The sequence below is a fragment of the Epinephelus fuscoguttatus genome, linkage group LG15, assembly GCF_011397635.1.
Source record: "Epinephelus fuscoguttatus linkage group LG15, E.fuscoguttatus.final_Chr_v1".
Lineage (NCBI taxonomy): Eukaryota > Metazoa > Chordata > Actinopteri > Perciformes > Serranidae > Epinephelus > Epinephelus fuscoguttatus.
Window position 1 is genome coordinate 26057396 of NC_064766.1, and position 18459 is coordinate 26075854.

An 18459-nucleotide genomic window follows, 5' to 3' on the forward strand; every position below is an offset into this window, starting at 1 on the left:
GTCTCAGGCCCCTGGGTCTGTTTCCAGCAGGGCCGTTGAGTAATTTATAGCTATACATAAACCCTGTCTGTTTTTGGCATCCATCCACAACTCCATACAGATAATAAGTCTATATGGGCCAACTGAGCTAGCAGAGTAAATATTGACCTTGGTCTAGTGTTACATAAAAAGAAAAGAAGAAGGAAGCAGGCAGAAGTAAAAACAAAGAACCCATTTTAATGAAGAGTTTGATGCAATATATGAAAACTCCTAGTTTCTGTTGAAACCACAGCTACACATCAACTGAACGTTCATTAACACATGATATTACTGCGTGACCAACTGACACTCATAATGACATGAGCAATTCTACGAATATCAAATCATCAATTAACAAAAACATGAGTTCCAAACAACAGATCACAAATGAAAATACACGTGCGCACACACACACACACACACACACACACACACACACATATATGTAAAAAGATGAAACTATCATCTACAGTACAAAATATGTTACAACATATTTAAGCTATCAATTTTGTAGCATTTCTTTTTTAAACAATTCTTGATATGTGTGTAAAAGGCTTTCATATGTTTCTGTAGTCGAGACCAAAAGCAGAATGTGAGGCACAGTTATCAACGACAAGGCAATACAAGTCCAACGTTATGGAAACATATCGACCTCGTTCGGCCTTCCTGTTGTCATTTATTTAAATGATATAATTATGTATGATTTCTTGTAACAATGTGTCTTACTAAAAATGACCTGCCATGGCTCCAACTCCGTGTGTGTGTGTGTGTGTGTGTGTGTGTTTTAGCTCTTTATTGAACTATAATTTACTTTGGACTTAATGATGGGGAACAAAACAAAGGTTATGTACAGACAGTGAGTGACGCAGCTACAATACTGTGATTTAAGCACCTGTTTTGAGGAAGTGAAGGCAGTGATGGAAACAGTAAGGCCCTTAATGAGATCGGTAGGTCAGTAAATTGATCTGTTAATTGACTGAAAATCAATCTGCAACTGTTTTGATAATCCCCAGAGCTCCTAAAGTCCTGAAAGGTGTAGTTATTTTATCTTGTGTGCACAGGATGATTATCTTGTTGGAACTAGTTATTATCATATGTGCACTAGGTGATGTTCCCACAAGATAACAGTTTATGCGCAGAGGTTATTATCTGGTGGGAAAAAGTTAATTATAAATAAAAGAAATTCACCTTTCGGGACTTTAGGGGCGTCATACTAACCAATTAATTATTATTTTTTAAGCAAAATTCACTGTCTTCTTTGACAGTTGACAGAATATATTTGGGTTTTGGACACTTCATACCTTTCTCTGACATTTTATAAACCAGAGAATGTGATCGTTAATCGATAATCATGAAATTAACCACTGATGAAAATAATCGTCAGTTGCTGTCCTATGACACACACACACATATACAAACATGGCTGTAAGGGCGACTGACAGTAACGACTGTGTCAAGGAAACAGAAATCAGAACCTACAGTATACACTATGTGAATGAATGATGTAACGACAAACTGGTGCTACCGTCTTCATGAGAATATGTGTATTTCCTTGCGTTTAATAGGATCACGCCGTGCTGAATGTTACTGTAGATATAAGAAACGGAGAGAAACCTACTTTATAAACAGGTGTAACTGTTGTTTTGAGCAGATCAGGAAGCACAGCTACAGTAGAAAAAGAGTCAAGAGTGATAAACTGAGCAGTGACTGCTCAGACTGTACTATATAAAGGTTGCTACAAGCAAAGCTCTCTGTTCACGTGCTGCAGAGCAGCTCAGCAGGATCAGAAATGTGAAGTATGTGGATTAACTGTAACTTTAAAAGTGTCCAGATGAGTCTGACGTGAACATTATTAAGAGGCCGCTACTGAGAAGACCAAAAAGAAATGAGAACACTTTGGTCCATTTTTAATCTAGACATGCAGACACACACACATCCCTCTCAGTCTGAGTGTTGTATTACAATCTCAACTTCCTCTTTGCTCCCAGTGACTCTCTTTAGCTCAGCAGTAAAAGAAAAAAAAAAAAAGGGGGAGGAAAAAGTGCGTAGGCTGGGACAAAAACTTTCCATACAGTCACATGTTCACAACTTATTCCAACACTTCAGGTTAGGTGAAGACATTAACCTCAAAGACCGCGTAATTATCTGCCACTTGCCCTGAAGTCATTGCCGCACGGCACTTGACTGTATTTTCTCACCGACTGAATGTAGGTCATGTGCTTCAATACAAAGACGCTGGAGGGCCTCATACTTAAACACTCAGGTGCTAAATATCGTCAAAATAGGACTACATGATACTTTAAGATTGCTATAATAGGAGTTAACTTTTTTTGCTGCAGGTTTTCCAGCATGGTAACAGTCCTCCTGTCACTTACCCAGTTTAACTGAGCGTATCGAGGATGTTTGCACTGTACAAATAAGGCTGCACACACTCACACACTCACACACTCACGCAAACACACAAAATACTGGGCTACATAATTACACTTCCACATAATGGTAACTGAGCTTTGGAGACAAAAGTATAAAATACCAAAAAGTAAAATAATACCAAAAAGAGAGAAACCCTGCGATACATCCACTCAGAATGAAGGGACCATAAATAAATCACCTCATTAAATCATAACATTATTAAATAAAATCACTGATTCCGTCAAAATCTTTTGATTATAAATAAAATCTTTTGCCTCTGGTGAGTGGGTCTTCTTCAAAACCAGCAGCTGACTTCTGTACCTTGTTCACCCAGCTCTCAGTTTCTCAGTCTCTTGAAGTGAAAGACAGACAGGAACCCTGGTGACCACCTTGACGACAACAGAACCAGTAGTTCAGTGTAGTGTAAAGTTGGCACAGTCTATGATCTGGATTATTTCAATTGTTTGGCTCTGACCGCTGCTACTGCTGCACTCTGCTCCTGGTGATACTGTAGGGCATGGACAGCGGCGGCGCGCTAGGGACGAAAGTCGGGGAGCTGATTTCAGGAGGGTACGGCTGCAGGCGATTTTGTTTGTTGTCGTAAAGCTTGCGGACAACAATGCGGCAGAAGTCTTCATTTTGTCGGTGACAGTTATCCAGGAGCTGACGGACTTTGGCAGTGCGCGTGGGCTGGGTCAAAATCAGCTCATAGTCCTCCTGCATCAGCATGGTTTGAGCCAGCAGGGCATCCAAGCTCTGGTTCAGACAGGCCTCTGTCATCTGGGTGACGATCTCCTCACGCCGTGACGCGATCCACTGGGCAATTGTGCCTTGTGAGGGAGGGGAGTGCCGCAGGAGAGGAGGAGAGTAATCACCTGAAAGCGTGGAGAGAGAAGAATGATTCAGATTTTGGTTGTAAATTTTGGTAGAACAATAAAAAAATCATTTAAAGGGTATATTTGGCATTTTTCAACCAAGGCTGCAAAGAAAACAGGCTGCAATGTAACCACTATTCACGTCCACTACACACTGACAAATTGCTATTGTAGGAGTCACGCAACATGATGGAAATGATCCTTGCCAAGATCCACCTTTTTCATAAAGAGTAAGATCTGTTTTAATTAACCAGAAACAGCCCCAAAATCCCACTCGTCACACCCACCAGACTCCATTTAAATAAACACTGATTTTATTATCGTAAAACACACTTCATTCAAAGTGGACAGAAACAGTATAAAACTCACAAAAGCCATCTTGCCTTGTCTTTCAACTGTCCCAACAGTCACCAACTCTGGTTTGTCATAAACTCCTGATTCCACCCAGTTATATGTGAAAACATGCTGGCTAAAATGACTGTTTATTTAAATGGAGTCTGGTGGGTTTGGTGATAACAAATTTGAAGCTGTTTCTGGTTAAACAAAAAGAATCTTGCTCTTTTACAAAAAGGTCTGTCTCTGTAGGGATCCTTTCCATAATGTTGTCAGACACTTAGAATAACAATCTGAGCCCGTCAGTGACAAGAACAAGCACTTACAGTGAGCATAAACAGATGGTGCAAACATGTCCTGAGTGATTACATTGCAGCCTGTTTCTTGGCTGTCAGCTGCAGCTTTCTCACTCAGTACTGGACCAATATCAAAAACTGTTGCTCCCATTAGTCACTTAGACACAGAAACATGTGCAAAAATACTGATCCTTTAATTTAACTTTCCAAAACTTTTTTACGATTGCCACTCATTTCATCCATTATGTTTTAACTGCTGGTACCTTCTGGCTGCGGCTGAGGCTTGAGGGTGAGGTTATCCAGCCGTGTCTCATACTCAGAGGCAGGCAGGCCTGGTTTCAGAGGTATGTTCAAATTGTTCATGGGCCTGGGACTCTGGCAGCCGTTCTGATTGTTGACATCACAGTCATCCTTCAAAGACTCGGGAGGCTCTAGAGTATGAGCTATAAACGACGATGGAAGCCCCTCTACATGAGAAAGAGAAGAAGAAGGAGAGGTGTGATGTACCCACGTGGCAAACCAAGTCTATACTGTATACATATTTTTGATGCCATCTCTGGTGTTGTTACCTTTAGAAGGCTCAGCGTTGCTGCTGCTGAGGGCACCTGGCAGAGATATGTCTGTGTCCTGGGAGGAACAAGAGCCTGAGCCTGAGGTGGAGCTCTCCTGAGGCACAACAAACACTGATGTTTAATTCACATTCTCACACAGATATTAAAGAGACATCAAAAACAGACGAGGCTTAAATGTAGAAGTGCATCTCCAAGTATCACTGACGGCGTTTACAAGCACAAAATATTACTGTTTTTGCCCTTATTCTGAAAAAGATATTCCTACCAAGCTGTTTGCATGGCTAATGAAAATGGAAATTCCACAAATATTCCTGTTTACAGGCAGCTGTGCACACTCAGGTTAACATCATTGACTCCGCGGTGGTTCCAAAAAGACTTCTCAGACTCTTTTAGCGAGTTATGGCTCAGAGGGAACTCATTCAGCGGCTTCTCTGGCAGCAGCACAGTGTCTCTCCCTCTCCTCTCTCGCCATGCACACAGGAGTCTGTGTCATCAAGTGATTTTGTCATAAATCGCTGACGCTCAGAGCTCGACAAAAAACTACACATAGGTGAATGTGTGATAGTTGTGGTATCATAACAGCCTGTCACAGGTTACAGCGTGATGATTAGAGGAGAAATGACAGAGCATAAAGGTCCAGGTGGGAAAAAACCCAACTCAATCATTTAGGATTTTACTAAAAGAAGGAAATCACCTGTTGATTTATAGATGCCAGGGGACATTTTTTGTACTTGGGACCTGTTTAAATGTGTAATTTGTGGTAGATTTTATTTTGTTCAACTATTAATACTGTATACAGAGTCTGAATCTCACTCTGAGTTACTGTTGTTGTTCACAAACTAAAGAAATGAGATCATTTTTTAAAGTTTTTACTGAATATTATATTATTTTAGGGCCATATCGCCCACTTCTACCTGAATACACATTTTCGTTTTGTTTAACACAGTTAATCCAATAAAGTTTTGGGTCTCTCTACGATATCTGAGTTTACTGTTTTGTGAAACCAATGAAAAAGTGTTAAGGCATCTGGAAGAGAAGAGATGAAGATGAAGTGGATCCTGGTAGCTTTAAGTGTGTCTTAGCAATGGAGAAAAACTGTAATCGGAAAATGCTACAGTCGTAAAAAAGGCCTTTGTCATAATACCCAAACAGAATACGCTGTTCATATGACCCATAACAAATTCAGAATATCATCATATTCAGAATAGTAGTGGAATATTACTGTGCATGTAAACGTAGTCACTGTTTACTACTAAACTTTATCTCGACATTCCCACACACGTCTCAGTTACTGACCGGCCAGGGGCTGCGCCTGTTTTTCATGATGTCCAGGGATTCCTCATCACTCCTGTTCTCACTCCGTGGCTGGGCTGAACAACAGCCTGATCCGTGCATCAACTGTGGAAGAACAAGGAAGACAAAGGGACAGGGAACAGTCAAATGTTAAGAATGTGTTCAATAAAATCAACTCAAACAAATCTGCTATTAACCCAAATACTTCATGGCACGACAGTGCACCATTAAATATTTACTTCACTAGTTCCTGCTGGATGTTTGCTTCCTTTCAGTGCTGCTGTGCTCTGAATATAAAAGTTGTGTATCCCAGTTCTTTTCAGTTAAATGTAATAAACAATGATTTCTTAGCACGCATTTTCACTTAATCAGATAACCGCATGGCCTTGATCGAACTTCAACAAGAAAGTTAAACTCATATGTAGACACACACACACACACACACACACACACACACACACACACACACACACACACACAAAGACCGAAAAGAGGAAGGATATGTTGAGGGGGAAACTATGAAGTAAATTTTTTTGACCTGTCATCCTCTATTAGTCACAGTAAGAGTCAAACTGTCCCAAATTACACACAGCTCAACATTCAGCATTAGTTTGGAACCATATATTCCTGAACAGGGGAATTCCTTTATCCATCCACACAGTCACACTAGTTTTATTTCACCACCGATCGCTGAGACGTGACAGGAAAAACAAAAAGGTCTTTCAGGTGATAATTACTTGTTTTTTTTAATTGTCATGTTTCCGCGGAAAACCAACCGACAACGTGTGTGGTTTCTTTCCTGTATTGCAGTTCTGCTTCATTCTCAGAGTTACACATTCCCCCACAGTTGGTCACCACATTGGTTGTGTGTTTAGTAAGAGGGAACACCTAATGTACAGTATAACTTGAGAGATAAAACTGCTTGCTGTACAGTGAGTTGGTTCTGTAGAAACAGAATGAGAGTAGAAGGGACATTGAACTGGTGACATCACATGTCAGTGAACCATAAAGTGTGTAACACGCACTAGTTTGAGATACTAACAGGGGTGTAACGATCCATCGATCCAGTATCATCAATGCAAAGTGAAAACACCGATCTATATCGTCATCTTCAATATATGCTTTTATTTTGAAAGTCTGTGCCACTGTCAAACAAGCAGCCAAGAGTAACACGAGGATAACATTATTTACTCAGCAGTGTGGAAATATTTTCGATTTCGGAGAAAGGGGTCAACACACAAAGCACATGCCATACGCAAATAATGCCCTTACGAGATAAGACACAACATAACGTCACCTGCATAGACGGGAATTTAATACTTTTGTTAAATGATGTTGTTGTTAATCCATGTTTATGGCTGTTGGGAGAAGTTAAGCTTCGGGGCTTTAGGCCAGATAGACCTTAAGTTTAATGAAAAAGATAATGGTTTGTGTTCAAATGAAAACATTTCTACCAGCAAAGGCTTTCTAGCAGAAATCCCTGAAGGTTAACTTATCCCACGTGCTGTTTAATGTGCGTTAGTGGAGTCAGTGTAAAGTAAACTTCACTGCACTTAAGCAGTCACAGTTATTTACATTAGCTGTGTTTATCTTTTATGGCCAAAAGCAAATAATGATGGCAGCTTCTTATGTAACCGACTGTGTTAAATCGATCACAGGCCCCTGATTCGCGCTGAATCGAAATCTTACTGTGGCTGACGTTGTAATATCAGCAAATATCACACCATTGTCCAACGAATCGATATATCATATCGTGATGAAACTGGCAGTATACACCCCTCAATACTAATGAACAGAATTTGATGACTAACCAATAGAAATATGAAGCATTTTAATCCAGCAATCCTCAGTTCCTCTCTAACAGCAAGGAAATGGCAATGGCAATGGTAAATATAAAACTGTCTGGCACTCTGACCATCCTGCTATGTTGACTTGAACGGAAATGTCTGTTCTACTTCAGCTGGGACCCCAACTCTCTTTCCAACTACTTTAATCTAAGGCTACTACTAAGCTACTACTTATATCACTTCAGAGACAATCACAATTATTCAACAAGACTCAGCCCAACTGTTTTTATTCTTTCTAGGTTCAGAAGTCAAACGGGCAACAACACCTTTGCTGTTGAATGGAATAAACTTCCAATGTCTCTGAAACTTATCAAAGCAGAGAGAAATTTTAAGCAAGTTTTGAAGAAATGGCGCGCAAAAACCAATATTGTCCTTTCATGAGTCTTTTATTTTCAAATGTAAATATATGGATATTGTAATTGCGCCTGTTGGTCTTGCCCGACCCGGCATCTTGCAGCCCCAGAGGATCACAATGGAAATAAGCCTGTGGCTTCACTGTGTAATTTAATCTTCGACAGCTGTAGGTGTGTGTGGTAACTGTTTTCAGGTGAAGCAGTTGTATGTGTCTTTTATGACTGTCGAATAAATCTATCTTTCTACTCTCATTCTATTTCTATGGTTGGTTCATCAGCAAAGTGAAGCAACTTGAATCAATCGATTAAAATCTTGATAACTGACAGTTTGCTTTTGATTACTTAAAAAAAAACAAAAAAAAAAAACAAACACTAAACATTTGCTGGTCATTGAACTTTAGGCTCTGGTGATGAGTACTTTTTGGCTATCAATCAAATGATAAAAATATTAGTGTAATAATTCAAAAGGACTTCAGCACCTGTAGTGTCCTGTCCAATCAGCATAAAAACCCAAAGTTCTTACACAAACACTTGAAGTTTCCCTTCAGACACAATTCAAAGTATGCAAAAAAGAAAAAACTATATTAATGCTATTATTATGTTTAACATGGATTTTCCTACATCATAGTTAAAAACACTCCTAATCTTTCTCCCTTATTGAGAAATTCTGGATTTGGCCTCCACCCCACCCACCAGCCCTACATGCAGTAGGTTTTGGTTTCAGTTGTCTCCAGTGTTGCTAAGCTGACCAGTGAGAAAGTAGTGAGCATCAAGATGGCTAACGTTAGAGGAAACATCAGAGAGATTCAGCCACACATGTTTGAGTCTAAGTCAGATCTAGACTCAGATGAGGAGTCTGTTGCTCACCAAGTTAGCGACAAGCAGACATACTAGAGAGCTAAGTGAAGTTAGCATCTTTTAGCTTGTAGGCTAATTGACAATGGCTGACACAGTGTTAATGGTTGTGAACAGGGATGCATGATATTGGATTTTTTGCTGATATCCGATATGCTGACATATAACAACTAATTTGACCGATAACCTGACAAGTCCGCTCTGCACTGGAGGTTTCAGGTGTCTTTGCCGGTGTTATGTTGAAGTCTGTTCCCCCATAGATGTGTGTTTCCTGCATCAGACACCCATTGTCTTTCCTTTAGTGACATAACTAATCTAGCTTGCCCAATGTACGTTTAAATCTTTCATGCAGTGCACAAATATCAACCCGTTCAACAGAAGAATGTGAAAACGCCTCTCTGGTGACAAACTTTGCACAGATAGAAGTCAGTAAAGTCGAGGTCAGACATTTCAGGGGACATAAACAGATGAAAAACACATTTTTGAGTGGAGGTGAAGAACAAAAGGACTGAGAGAAGACTCCTGACTGACCTTTGACCTCTTGATCTCCAACACGGCCTCCAGGAAGTCAATTTCGTCAAACTTCCTCACCATGGGCTCCAGCTCAATCAAACACTCTGAAATGACATTAAACACGCCACATCTTTATTGTATATCACACTGTGATATCTACACAACAATGCACCTGGATCAAAGTATTTTTTACTGGTATTGCTTTTCTTTTCACAGCTCCCTTTGCTTGCGCTTAGTTAGTTTAGTTTGTGGTTAGAAACTTGCCAACGTTCACTGGTGGTTTTCGAGCTCAGTCGGTTATTTACGGTACTTTTATGGTCACACCTCTAGTGCCAACTGAAATGTTGCAGTGATATTGTCAGTTTGTGGTTTCAGTGCCACAAGAAAATGTACGAGGAATAAAGACTTTCATTTCTTCTAACACTGTAAGCAATACAGCATGACTGTGCTGCTGTGACTCTGCCGTTTGTGTGGGAGTTTCAGTGAGAGAAAGAAGATAAGGTGCAATCAGTCGACTTGCGACTTGCCAGAGACTATTGTCTGTCAGTATGTAGGGAATGTCTATGTTTAGGGCATGAAATTAAAATTTTCTATTCAGCCCTGTGTCCACCAAAGCCGTCTTTCCAGCTGAAAATGCCAGGCACTCTTCAGAAAATGCCCATCTGAGAGCGCTTTGGAGACGCAGCGGTTTTTTTTTTCAGCTGAAATGCTTTGGCCTCAGGAAAAATACTTTGGTGGACACAGCCCCTAAATGTCAGATGGAAAACAGCACATTTGTAAAATGTGTTACAGTAAAGACAGCGGAGAAAATTACAGTAATGTGACAGGAAGCTGACACTGAGTCACTGCTTTGTCAGGGTCAAAATAAGCAGTGACTGGGAGAATTTATCTGTTACTCAGCATGAACAGAGATGACATCTCAAAGTGTGAAACAGGTCAAACTGGTAGAAGACTGCGGTTCTTTGAGAGTGGAATTTGCCAGAAATGAATTCCTGCGGTTCAGTTGACTCTGTGTGAGCTTACTGAGGAAGGAGGGTCTCTCATCAGGGTTAGAGGTCCAGCCGCTGGTCATCAAACTGATGAGCGTGTCTCGGCTGGGGATGTCAGCAGGCAGGCTTTCCAGATTGGTGTCAGGACGTATCCCACGGAGCACGCTGAACATGATCTGCATGGGGTTGGTCACCTCTGATCACACAAACAAACACAGACCAGGGATGAGTCTGGTAACACCATGAAAGTTCACTGAAACATCAAACTTGGATATGAATTGAAAAACAAACAGGAGTGTGACATCATAAAAACTGTGTTACCTTCAAATGGAATCTGCCTGGACAGCACCTCCCACATGATGATGGCGTAGCTTTAATGTAAACATGCAGAAGAGAAACAGTTAAGGGAAGTTAGAGTTACATCACTCTTCACTGGCATTCCCCCCCGACCCGAGGGACTTTACGACAAGCTGACCGGAGGGGCTGCTTTGAGGAAGAACAATGACAATGGTTGCAGCAATCCAAATCCATTGCCCAAAATCTTTAGAGACTGCATCAGCCACAATCTGGTACAGATTCAGCCACAGAGGAAAATGGATTTCTTCTGACAGATTCCTAAAATCAGACCATTTGCCCAGCATGACTGACAGATTTGGTCACTGGAACAAATCGCTGCACTGTTCTGTATTGGTATGCTAACAATTCAGCCCCATGCCGGGAAACACTGTCACAACTTGGAAGCGTTACTTCCTTGTAGTGCCGGTCATGCTGAACAAATACTTACTCTATCAGAGTATAACTAGAATTACCACCTCATGATTGTACGCCTTGACCTGCCAGTTAAGTTATACATATCCCCATCTGTCCAGACTCATATGACAGTAGACAGTGATTTAAATATGGATGTTGCTGCACAGAAGTTACAAAGTCCAAAATGTGGATGCTTCATACTCATCTTCAACATGACAGCACAGAAAGTCTATACAAACAGCACAGTTTCAAGGTGGACACCCAAGATTAGTGTCACCAATTAAGTATCTGACCATATGTCTCGGCTTCTGTTGACGAGTTTTGATGCTGAATAATGTTTTTTACTTTTAGTGGGTACTGCAGCTGCCCTTACAAAGTGTGTACTGTTACTATCGGGACGTACTGCTACTACTACTACTCTTGCTCATATGTCTGTAACCTTGGAGATAAAACAAAATGCTTTTCACCAGATCCTCTGCCTTAACACCATCCCTCCGACTTCCGCCTCAACTACGAGCCAAAATGGCCCCAACCAAGAAAAAAGAGAAAAAGAAGGTGCGTTCAGCCTCAATGAGGTGGTGACCAGAGAGCACACCATTAATATGCACAAGCACATCCATGAGGTGGGTTTCAAGATGACGGCCCCATGAAAGAAGCGAAAGAAGAGGAAGCGTCATGAGGATGAGGACTCGTCCAACAAACTGCACACCCTGGTCACATACATTCCTGTCACTACATGCAAAGGTCTGCAGACAGTCGGTGTCAATGAACTACTAACCAACTTAGTTTCTCCTTGAGGATGTCATTATCCACGGTAAATTAAAAAAAAATCAGAATTAAAAAAACAGATAAATAGTCCCAGTTGCGGTTTACCTCGTCATATGGTTTCTATTTTCTTTCCCCCTTTTACTTTTTTTTTTAGAGCCTGCAGGAGCAGACGAGTCCACCCTCTACCTAGACAGCATTATTAGCTGTATCATTGTCTTTTTATTACACAGGTTAACACTTGTTTTCCAGTCTTTTTCATATTGTCCTTCATTCATTCGAATCCTGTATGTAAGATTCTCCATCACCTGAATATGAGCTGTCAGGCTGACATGTGTCTGCGGCTCAGTTGACGTGACGTACCTTCCGCTGCGCAGAGGATTGTGGGTCAGAATAGCCAGAAAAGCATGCTGGCTTGCAAACTGCAAAATGCGACCAGATGCAGTACAACATCCTGGTATTTTTGGCACACTGCATTTGACATACTATGGATTGGGACATGCTACATCTATTAGTGGCGTACTATATAGTATGGTGGTATGGGTATTGGAATGCACATATTGTGATATCACAGTGAAGTTGACCTTTGACCTTGTGGATGGAAAAGTTCACTACTTATCCTATTAGATATTTGCATGAAATTTTGTAACAATTAGTATATGAGTAACGGCCAAAAAATGTGCTTTGGTAGGTTACAATGACCTTTAAACCCCCAAATTCGATCAGTTCTCTTTAAGTTCCCTTAAGGCATTCCTTAGATATCTTGTAAGCAAGAATGAGACTATCAGACAACCCCAAAACATAATGCCTGCAGCGGGCACGGAGGCATAAAAACAGTACAATGAAGTCATTACAGCGCCTGACCACTGACTATCTGAACGTCATATATGTAAAACATATTTAGATCAAACTCATGTTATAGACACTAAAACCATACCCACATTTATTGAGAACGTACTTGTTGCTGTACATTATCTAACCTATTTCTGATGACAAGTTCTTGAGGTTTGGTGTCTCACCTGTACATGTCGTGTTTCACATCAGCCCGGCGGCTCTTGGATGGTTCATACTTCTCGGGGGGCATGTAGATGACTGTGCCTCCCATCTCTGTGGGCTTGGACCCCGAGCCTTTACTGACGGACAGCTGTCGCCACTTTGAGAGGCCAAAGTCTGCGATCTGCACAGAACAAAAGCAGAATATCATCATTAATTGATCATTCTAGATACATGTTTTTTTTTTAAACATTTTTCTTTTCTTTCATCAGCTTTTTCTTTTATCAATTAAAGACAACTGATAGAGACTCCAAAACATTAGCTGTGTTGTAGGCGAACTGTCCTGTTGATTATAGTAGTAGCTTTTGTGGCACACTTTGTTTATTAACACAAAAGTGACCTTCAATTATTCCAAAAGAATAAAAGTTGGGGCTGCAACTAACAATAATTTTCCTTAACGATTAATTTGTTGATTCTTTTCTCTATATGTTGTCTGACAAATGTCAAACAATTGTGAAAAATGGTGAAAAATGACCACTTAAATTTACCAGAGCCCAAGGTGACACAGGCTACACTTGGGGAATGTTGACACCGTCACTTTACATCCACTATCAGCGCTTTTGTCACTGACAGGCTCAGATTGTCAACAACATTATGAAAAGGATCCCTACAGAGATAGATCTTTGTGTTAAACAGTAAGATCCTTTTTGTTCAACTTGAAACAGCTCCAAAATCGCCATCACCAAACCCACCAGACTCCATTTAAATGAACAGTAATTTTATCACAGTAGCACACACTTCATTCAAAGTGGTCAGAAACAAAATAAAACTCACAAAAGCTGTCTTGGTTTGTCTTTCCACTGTTCCAACAATCAACAACTCTGGTCTGGTTGAAATGAACATGTAATTCCCCCTTAGGATGTGAAACATGTTGGCTCCATGCACACTTAAATTACTCTTTATTTAAACGGAGTCTGGTGGGTTTGGTGATGGTGATTTTATGTGTGTTTCTGGTGAAACAAAAACAATCTTATTCTTTAGCAAAAAGGTCTATCTCTGTAGGGATCCTCTCCATCATGCTGTCAGACACTTAAAATAACAATCTGAGCCTGTCAGTGGCAAAAACATACATTGATGATGCGTACATTCCCATTGCAGCCTGTTTTGCGGCTGCCGGCTGTCACTCATTAGTCACTTAGACACAGAAACATAGGAAAATAGGGTCCAGGTTGAAAAACACCAAAGTTAACTTTTAAAACCTTGAAAAATGACTGAAACCATAATTAAGACTTAGAAAAATGTAAAAACTAGTTGTGTGTTCTTCTGTACAGCTTCTATTGGTTTCTGTGGGTCAGCATGGAAATTCACTTAACATGTGACATCTGTGAGATAATCTCTTACCATGTACACACACACACACACACACACATGCACACACACACACACAATGATAATGAAAGTAAGCACACCCACACTCACATGTTTTTTCCTTTCATCACAAATACAGTTCACACTGTGCCAAATTCTCTGTGAGACACACACCTTAACATGAAATTCACCATCCAGCAGTATGTTCTGCGTCTTTAGGTCATGATGTAACAGAGGTGGATTCATGTTGTGAAGGAAGTTAACCCCCAGGGCAATCTCATACAGGATCCTCAGTCGCAAAGGCCAGGCGAGTGTGGGGTACATGTCTTTCTGTGGGCAGAGACGGTTATAAAAACGTAAATACAGGTCAGTCAGTAAAACGTGTTTAGATGAGTGTTATACTGCACCTCAACTACGATACGAAGCGATTTAAGAGCAATAAACTGAAGGGAGAGAACATTTACTACACAGAACCAAGTGGGAATTTCCCCAGACTATATTGGTCTGCTTTTCTTTCTCTTCCTCTGCTTGTCTCAAAGTTTCATCAGAGAGTGTGAATACTTCCAAGTTTCACTTTTGCTTGCGGCCCCAGAGGCATGAACGCCACGACAGCGTACAGGGACATGATGAACGACACATAAAAGAGATGGAGCCTGGGCTGAAGCAGCTTGCCAAAAAATGATAGAGACTCTTTCACTTGAGCCATGTTGGCAACAAAACTGCAGAAACAAGAACAGCGGAACATTTGAGATGTTCTCTACATTTGTGAATGTGTCATTTGACTGAATACAAAACACTTAATACTTTTTGCTTCTGTCTAGTTTCATATTAGCACTCCTTTCTTGAATGAATGAGGAAAATAATACACATGCCTTATAGGCAATGAAAGCTGCCATCTTTTTAATCCTTATTCCCAATTAATACTTAAAAACTGAGCCTTGTATTGAGATGTTAGGACTAGATCGGTCTCTGAATTACAAGGTAATAAAGGTACCTCGTGGAGCAACAGGTCCAGAGAGCCATTGCTCATAAACTCGGTGACTATGCAGAAGAACTCGGGTTCGTTGCAGATGCCAAAGATCTGGATTATGTAGTTGAACCTGGCTTTGTGGAGCACCTCGGCCTCCTTCAGCAGGCAGTTCCTTTCTCTGAAACACAGCCGGAGATAAAGAGTCAGTCCTTGCTCTCACACAAACTGATAACATGCCAAAACAATGATGACATTTGCGGTGTTGTGGGTGAACACAGAGTTACAGGAAGCACACCAAAGGAATGAATCTGTCATCAGGGCTCGGCAAAATGGTCTAAATCATCACCACAATATTGATCTGGATACTTTAAAGGTTAACTTTGGTACTTCTCGTCCTGGACCCTATTTTCTAATCTTTTGCGACTAAGTGACTAAAAGGAAAAATGATTTTTGGAATTGGTCCAGTGTTGAGCGAGAGTTGGCAGCTGTGAAACGGGCTGCAGTGTAACTTCTTGGGGCATCAGCACCGTCAATTTACTGACAGACAGCTGTCGCCACTTTGAGAGGCCAAAGTCTGCGATCTGCACAGAACAAAAGCAGAATATTATCATCAGAATATTATCGTCAATTTACGACCAGGCAAAGTGCTTGCTTTTGTCACTGACAGGCTCAGATTGTTAATATAAGTGGCTGACAACATTATGTGAAGGATCCCCTCAAAGACAGACATTTTGTTAAACAGTAATATCCTTATTGTTTACCTGGAAACAGCCCTGAAATTGCTCTCACCAAAGCCACAAGACTCCATTAGAACAAACGGTAATTTTGGGGTGTACAGCCAGCATATTTTTTTTTTATATCTAACTGGTTGTATTAAGGGTTCAATTGAACCAAATAGGAGTTGTTGAGTGTTGGAATTACATATATATATATATAATAACAACATTATTGAATTATTTAATCATACCATCACAATATGATCTAGTTGAGATCCAATAAATGATTGAAATGATAACATTCTGTTATTTCCCATCCCTAAATGTCACCACATTATTACACAAGAGAGTGAGGAGTCACTGTTCTTAAAAAAAAACAACAGTTTTGTGCAGCTCAGCTTTCAATATGTGGATATGAGTAAGTTTCTCTTGAACCTTAACTGCAGGAAGGAAGTGATTATGGCATCTAGAGACAAACCCTTCAGCTGGTCCAAAGAGAAAACAATGAAAGATGAGAGACTCATCAATAGAACCTATTAAAGCCTGACCTCTTAGTACAGGCATATGTTGTGTGTTGGCCGATAAGTAACATGAAACATTAGTACAGAAAAACCAAGATATGTTTAACATGACTTAGAAATGGGGTCTCTTCTCCATAGTTTGTCCATCAAAGAGCACTGACAACCTTCCTATTTAATATCTTGGTTGCAATTCTTTACCAGCTAAATTTAATGAATCATTGTGAAAAATGTTTTGCATATATGTTTAAATATGTCATTATCAGATCTTTACACTCAAATGAGCCTTAAAAATCCAATAAAGGTGACCTGTTTCTGTTATCAAAAAGTTATGCGAGATAATTTTGAGTGGACAGCTATCCCATCATTATATACACCAGTAAGGGAGTCAGTCCTCTCAAAGTAAAATGTACCCTGAAAGAACAATATATACATTATTTTTAAGAAGTGTGTGCAGGTTTAAATATGTGAATTTGAGCGGTTTCTTCACCTGAGCTGCAGCAAGGCATAGACAGGGCAATTAAACAACACATGACATACTATGGATTAAGGGTGGGAGAGGATCCATAATACGATATCACGATACTTGAGTCACAAATCAATATTATTGTAATTTTAAATATGTCGCAATATGCTGAGTATTCCACTCAAATATGTTGTGATTTTTTTTTTTTTTTACCTTTTTTCAACTGTAAATTATGTTTTAGCATCTGTGAAAAAAGTAATTGATTATATTGCTCTAGTAGGCTAACTTAAGTTTAATTTGTATGTCATATTAATCATTTATATAACAGAATAATTGATGCTTGGCACTGTGTGATGACGTGATTTTGCTACTCAAAAATATTGCAATACTATGCTGTATGGATTTTTCCCCCTCCCCTACTACGAATACATTTACCTGTAAGCCTCACATTTGATTAAAACCATAGATGTAGGTTTCATTTCAAAACTGGGGGGTACACAAATGAAAGAGGAGATTTGAAGGTCTTCAACTAGAAAATTTCCTAATGTAGGAATACTTCTTACATCTATTTCCAAGCAGGTGCATTGGAGAGGGACAAGCACAACTTGTAGAAAAACTCTGTAACGAAGTAGGAGTGGCTGTGAGTTTGCAATCAGTCACATTACCCATACACACCAAACATCAATTTCTGTGACAGTCTACAATATTATACATAGAGACAGAGAAATAAAGAAGTCAAAATTAAAAACTGCATTGTAACAATCATAAATTTGTTGCATTCTGGTGAATTATTTGCACCGATTTGTGCATTTTCTGCATCAATTAAAGGTGTAAGAGTCTTTAAAGTCCTTTGCTACTTTAATGCTTTTATTGGAGAGAACAAGTGCAAGTGAACAGTGTCCTAAATATTGAGGGGGACGTGTCCCCTGCGTCCCCCTGAAATCTATGCTTATGATTGAAACTGACACAATTTCTAGTCTTGATGCTCTGATGTCCACCATAGACTGTTATCTCTGATTGTCAGTAGATGCTAACTTGTGTGTAGAAAACTCACTGGATTAACACAGTATTATTAATTCATGTATAGGTATGCAGCTGTTAAAATTCCTCCCAAACACTGTGGATGGCCTAGATTGTTACATGAAGACGTCATATCGTCACAGGGTACCTTTCTCCAACAGGACAGTCGAGTTTCAGGCACTTGATGGCCACAGTGGTCCTCCAGTCCGAGTGCTGCGCCTTGAACACGGTGCCGAAGCCTCCTCTGCTCAGGTAGTACAGGTCGGTCAGCTTCTGGTAAGGGATCACCGGCAAGGTGCTGGTCAGACTGCCAATGTTCATACAGCCCATAGCCGCGTGCGGCTCCATAGCAGTTTGTGAGCCTTTTACGGGAAGTCTCTGAGGATTTATCATCCACTAGGTCAGCCAGTGAAAGCAGAACTGCCCCTTATGGTAATCGCAGTGAGGAAGAGCTCTGCCCATTCACACGCGTGCCATTATGTCGCTGACTGCAAGCAAGCTAGGCTAATGTAGCGGAGGAGGACGGCTGGAAAAGAG

The 18459-nt window shown here is 40.3% G+C and overlaps 1 protein-coding gene and 1 pseudogene across 1 annotated transcript; one reads left to right on the forward strand and one right to left on the reverse strand.

The window, feature by feature from the left end:
- Nucleotides 1-196: 196 nt before the first annotated feature.
- LOC125901687 (receptor-interacting serine/threonine-protein kinase 2-like) lies at nt 197-18325 on the reverse strand. Its single transcript, XM_049597513.1, has 11 exons — nt 18071-18325; nt 15227-15380; nt 14407-14562; nt 12891-13048; nt 10678-10727; nt 10391-10552; nt 9386-9471; nt 5803-5904; nt 4504-4600; nt 4198-4401; nt 197-3305 (listed from the first exon to the last, which is right to left on the reverse strand). Exons 1-11 carry the CDS (start codon nt 18313-18315, stop codon nt 2911-2913), a joined length of 1809 nt encoding a protein of 602 aa, XP_049453470.1. The 5' UTR covers nt 18316-18325; the 3' UTR covers nt 197-2910.
- LOC125901608 (60S ribosomal protein L31-like) lies at nt 11629-11903 on the forward strand (annotated as a pseudogene).
- Nucleotides 18326-18459: the final 134 nt, after the last annotated feature.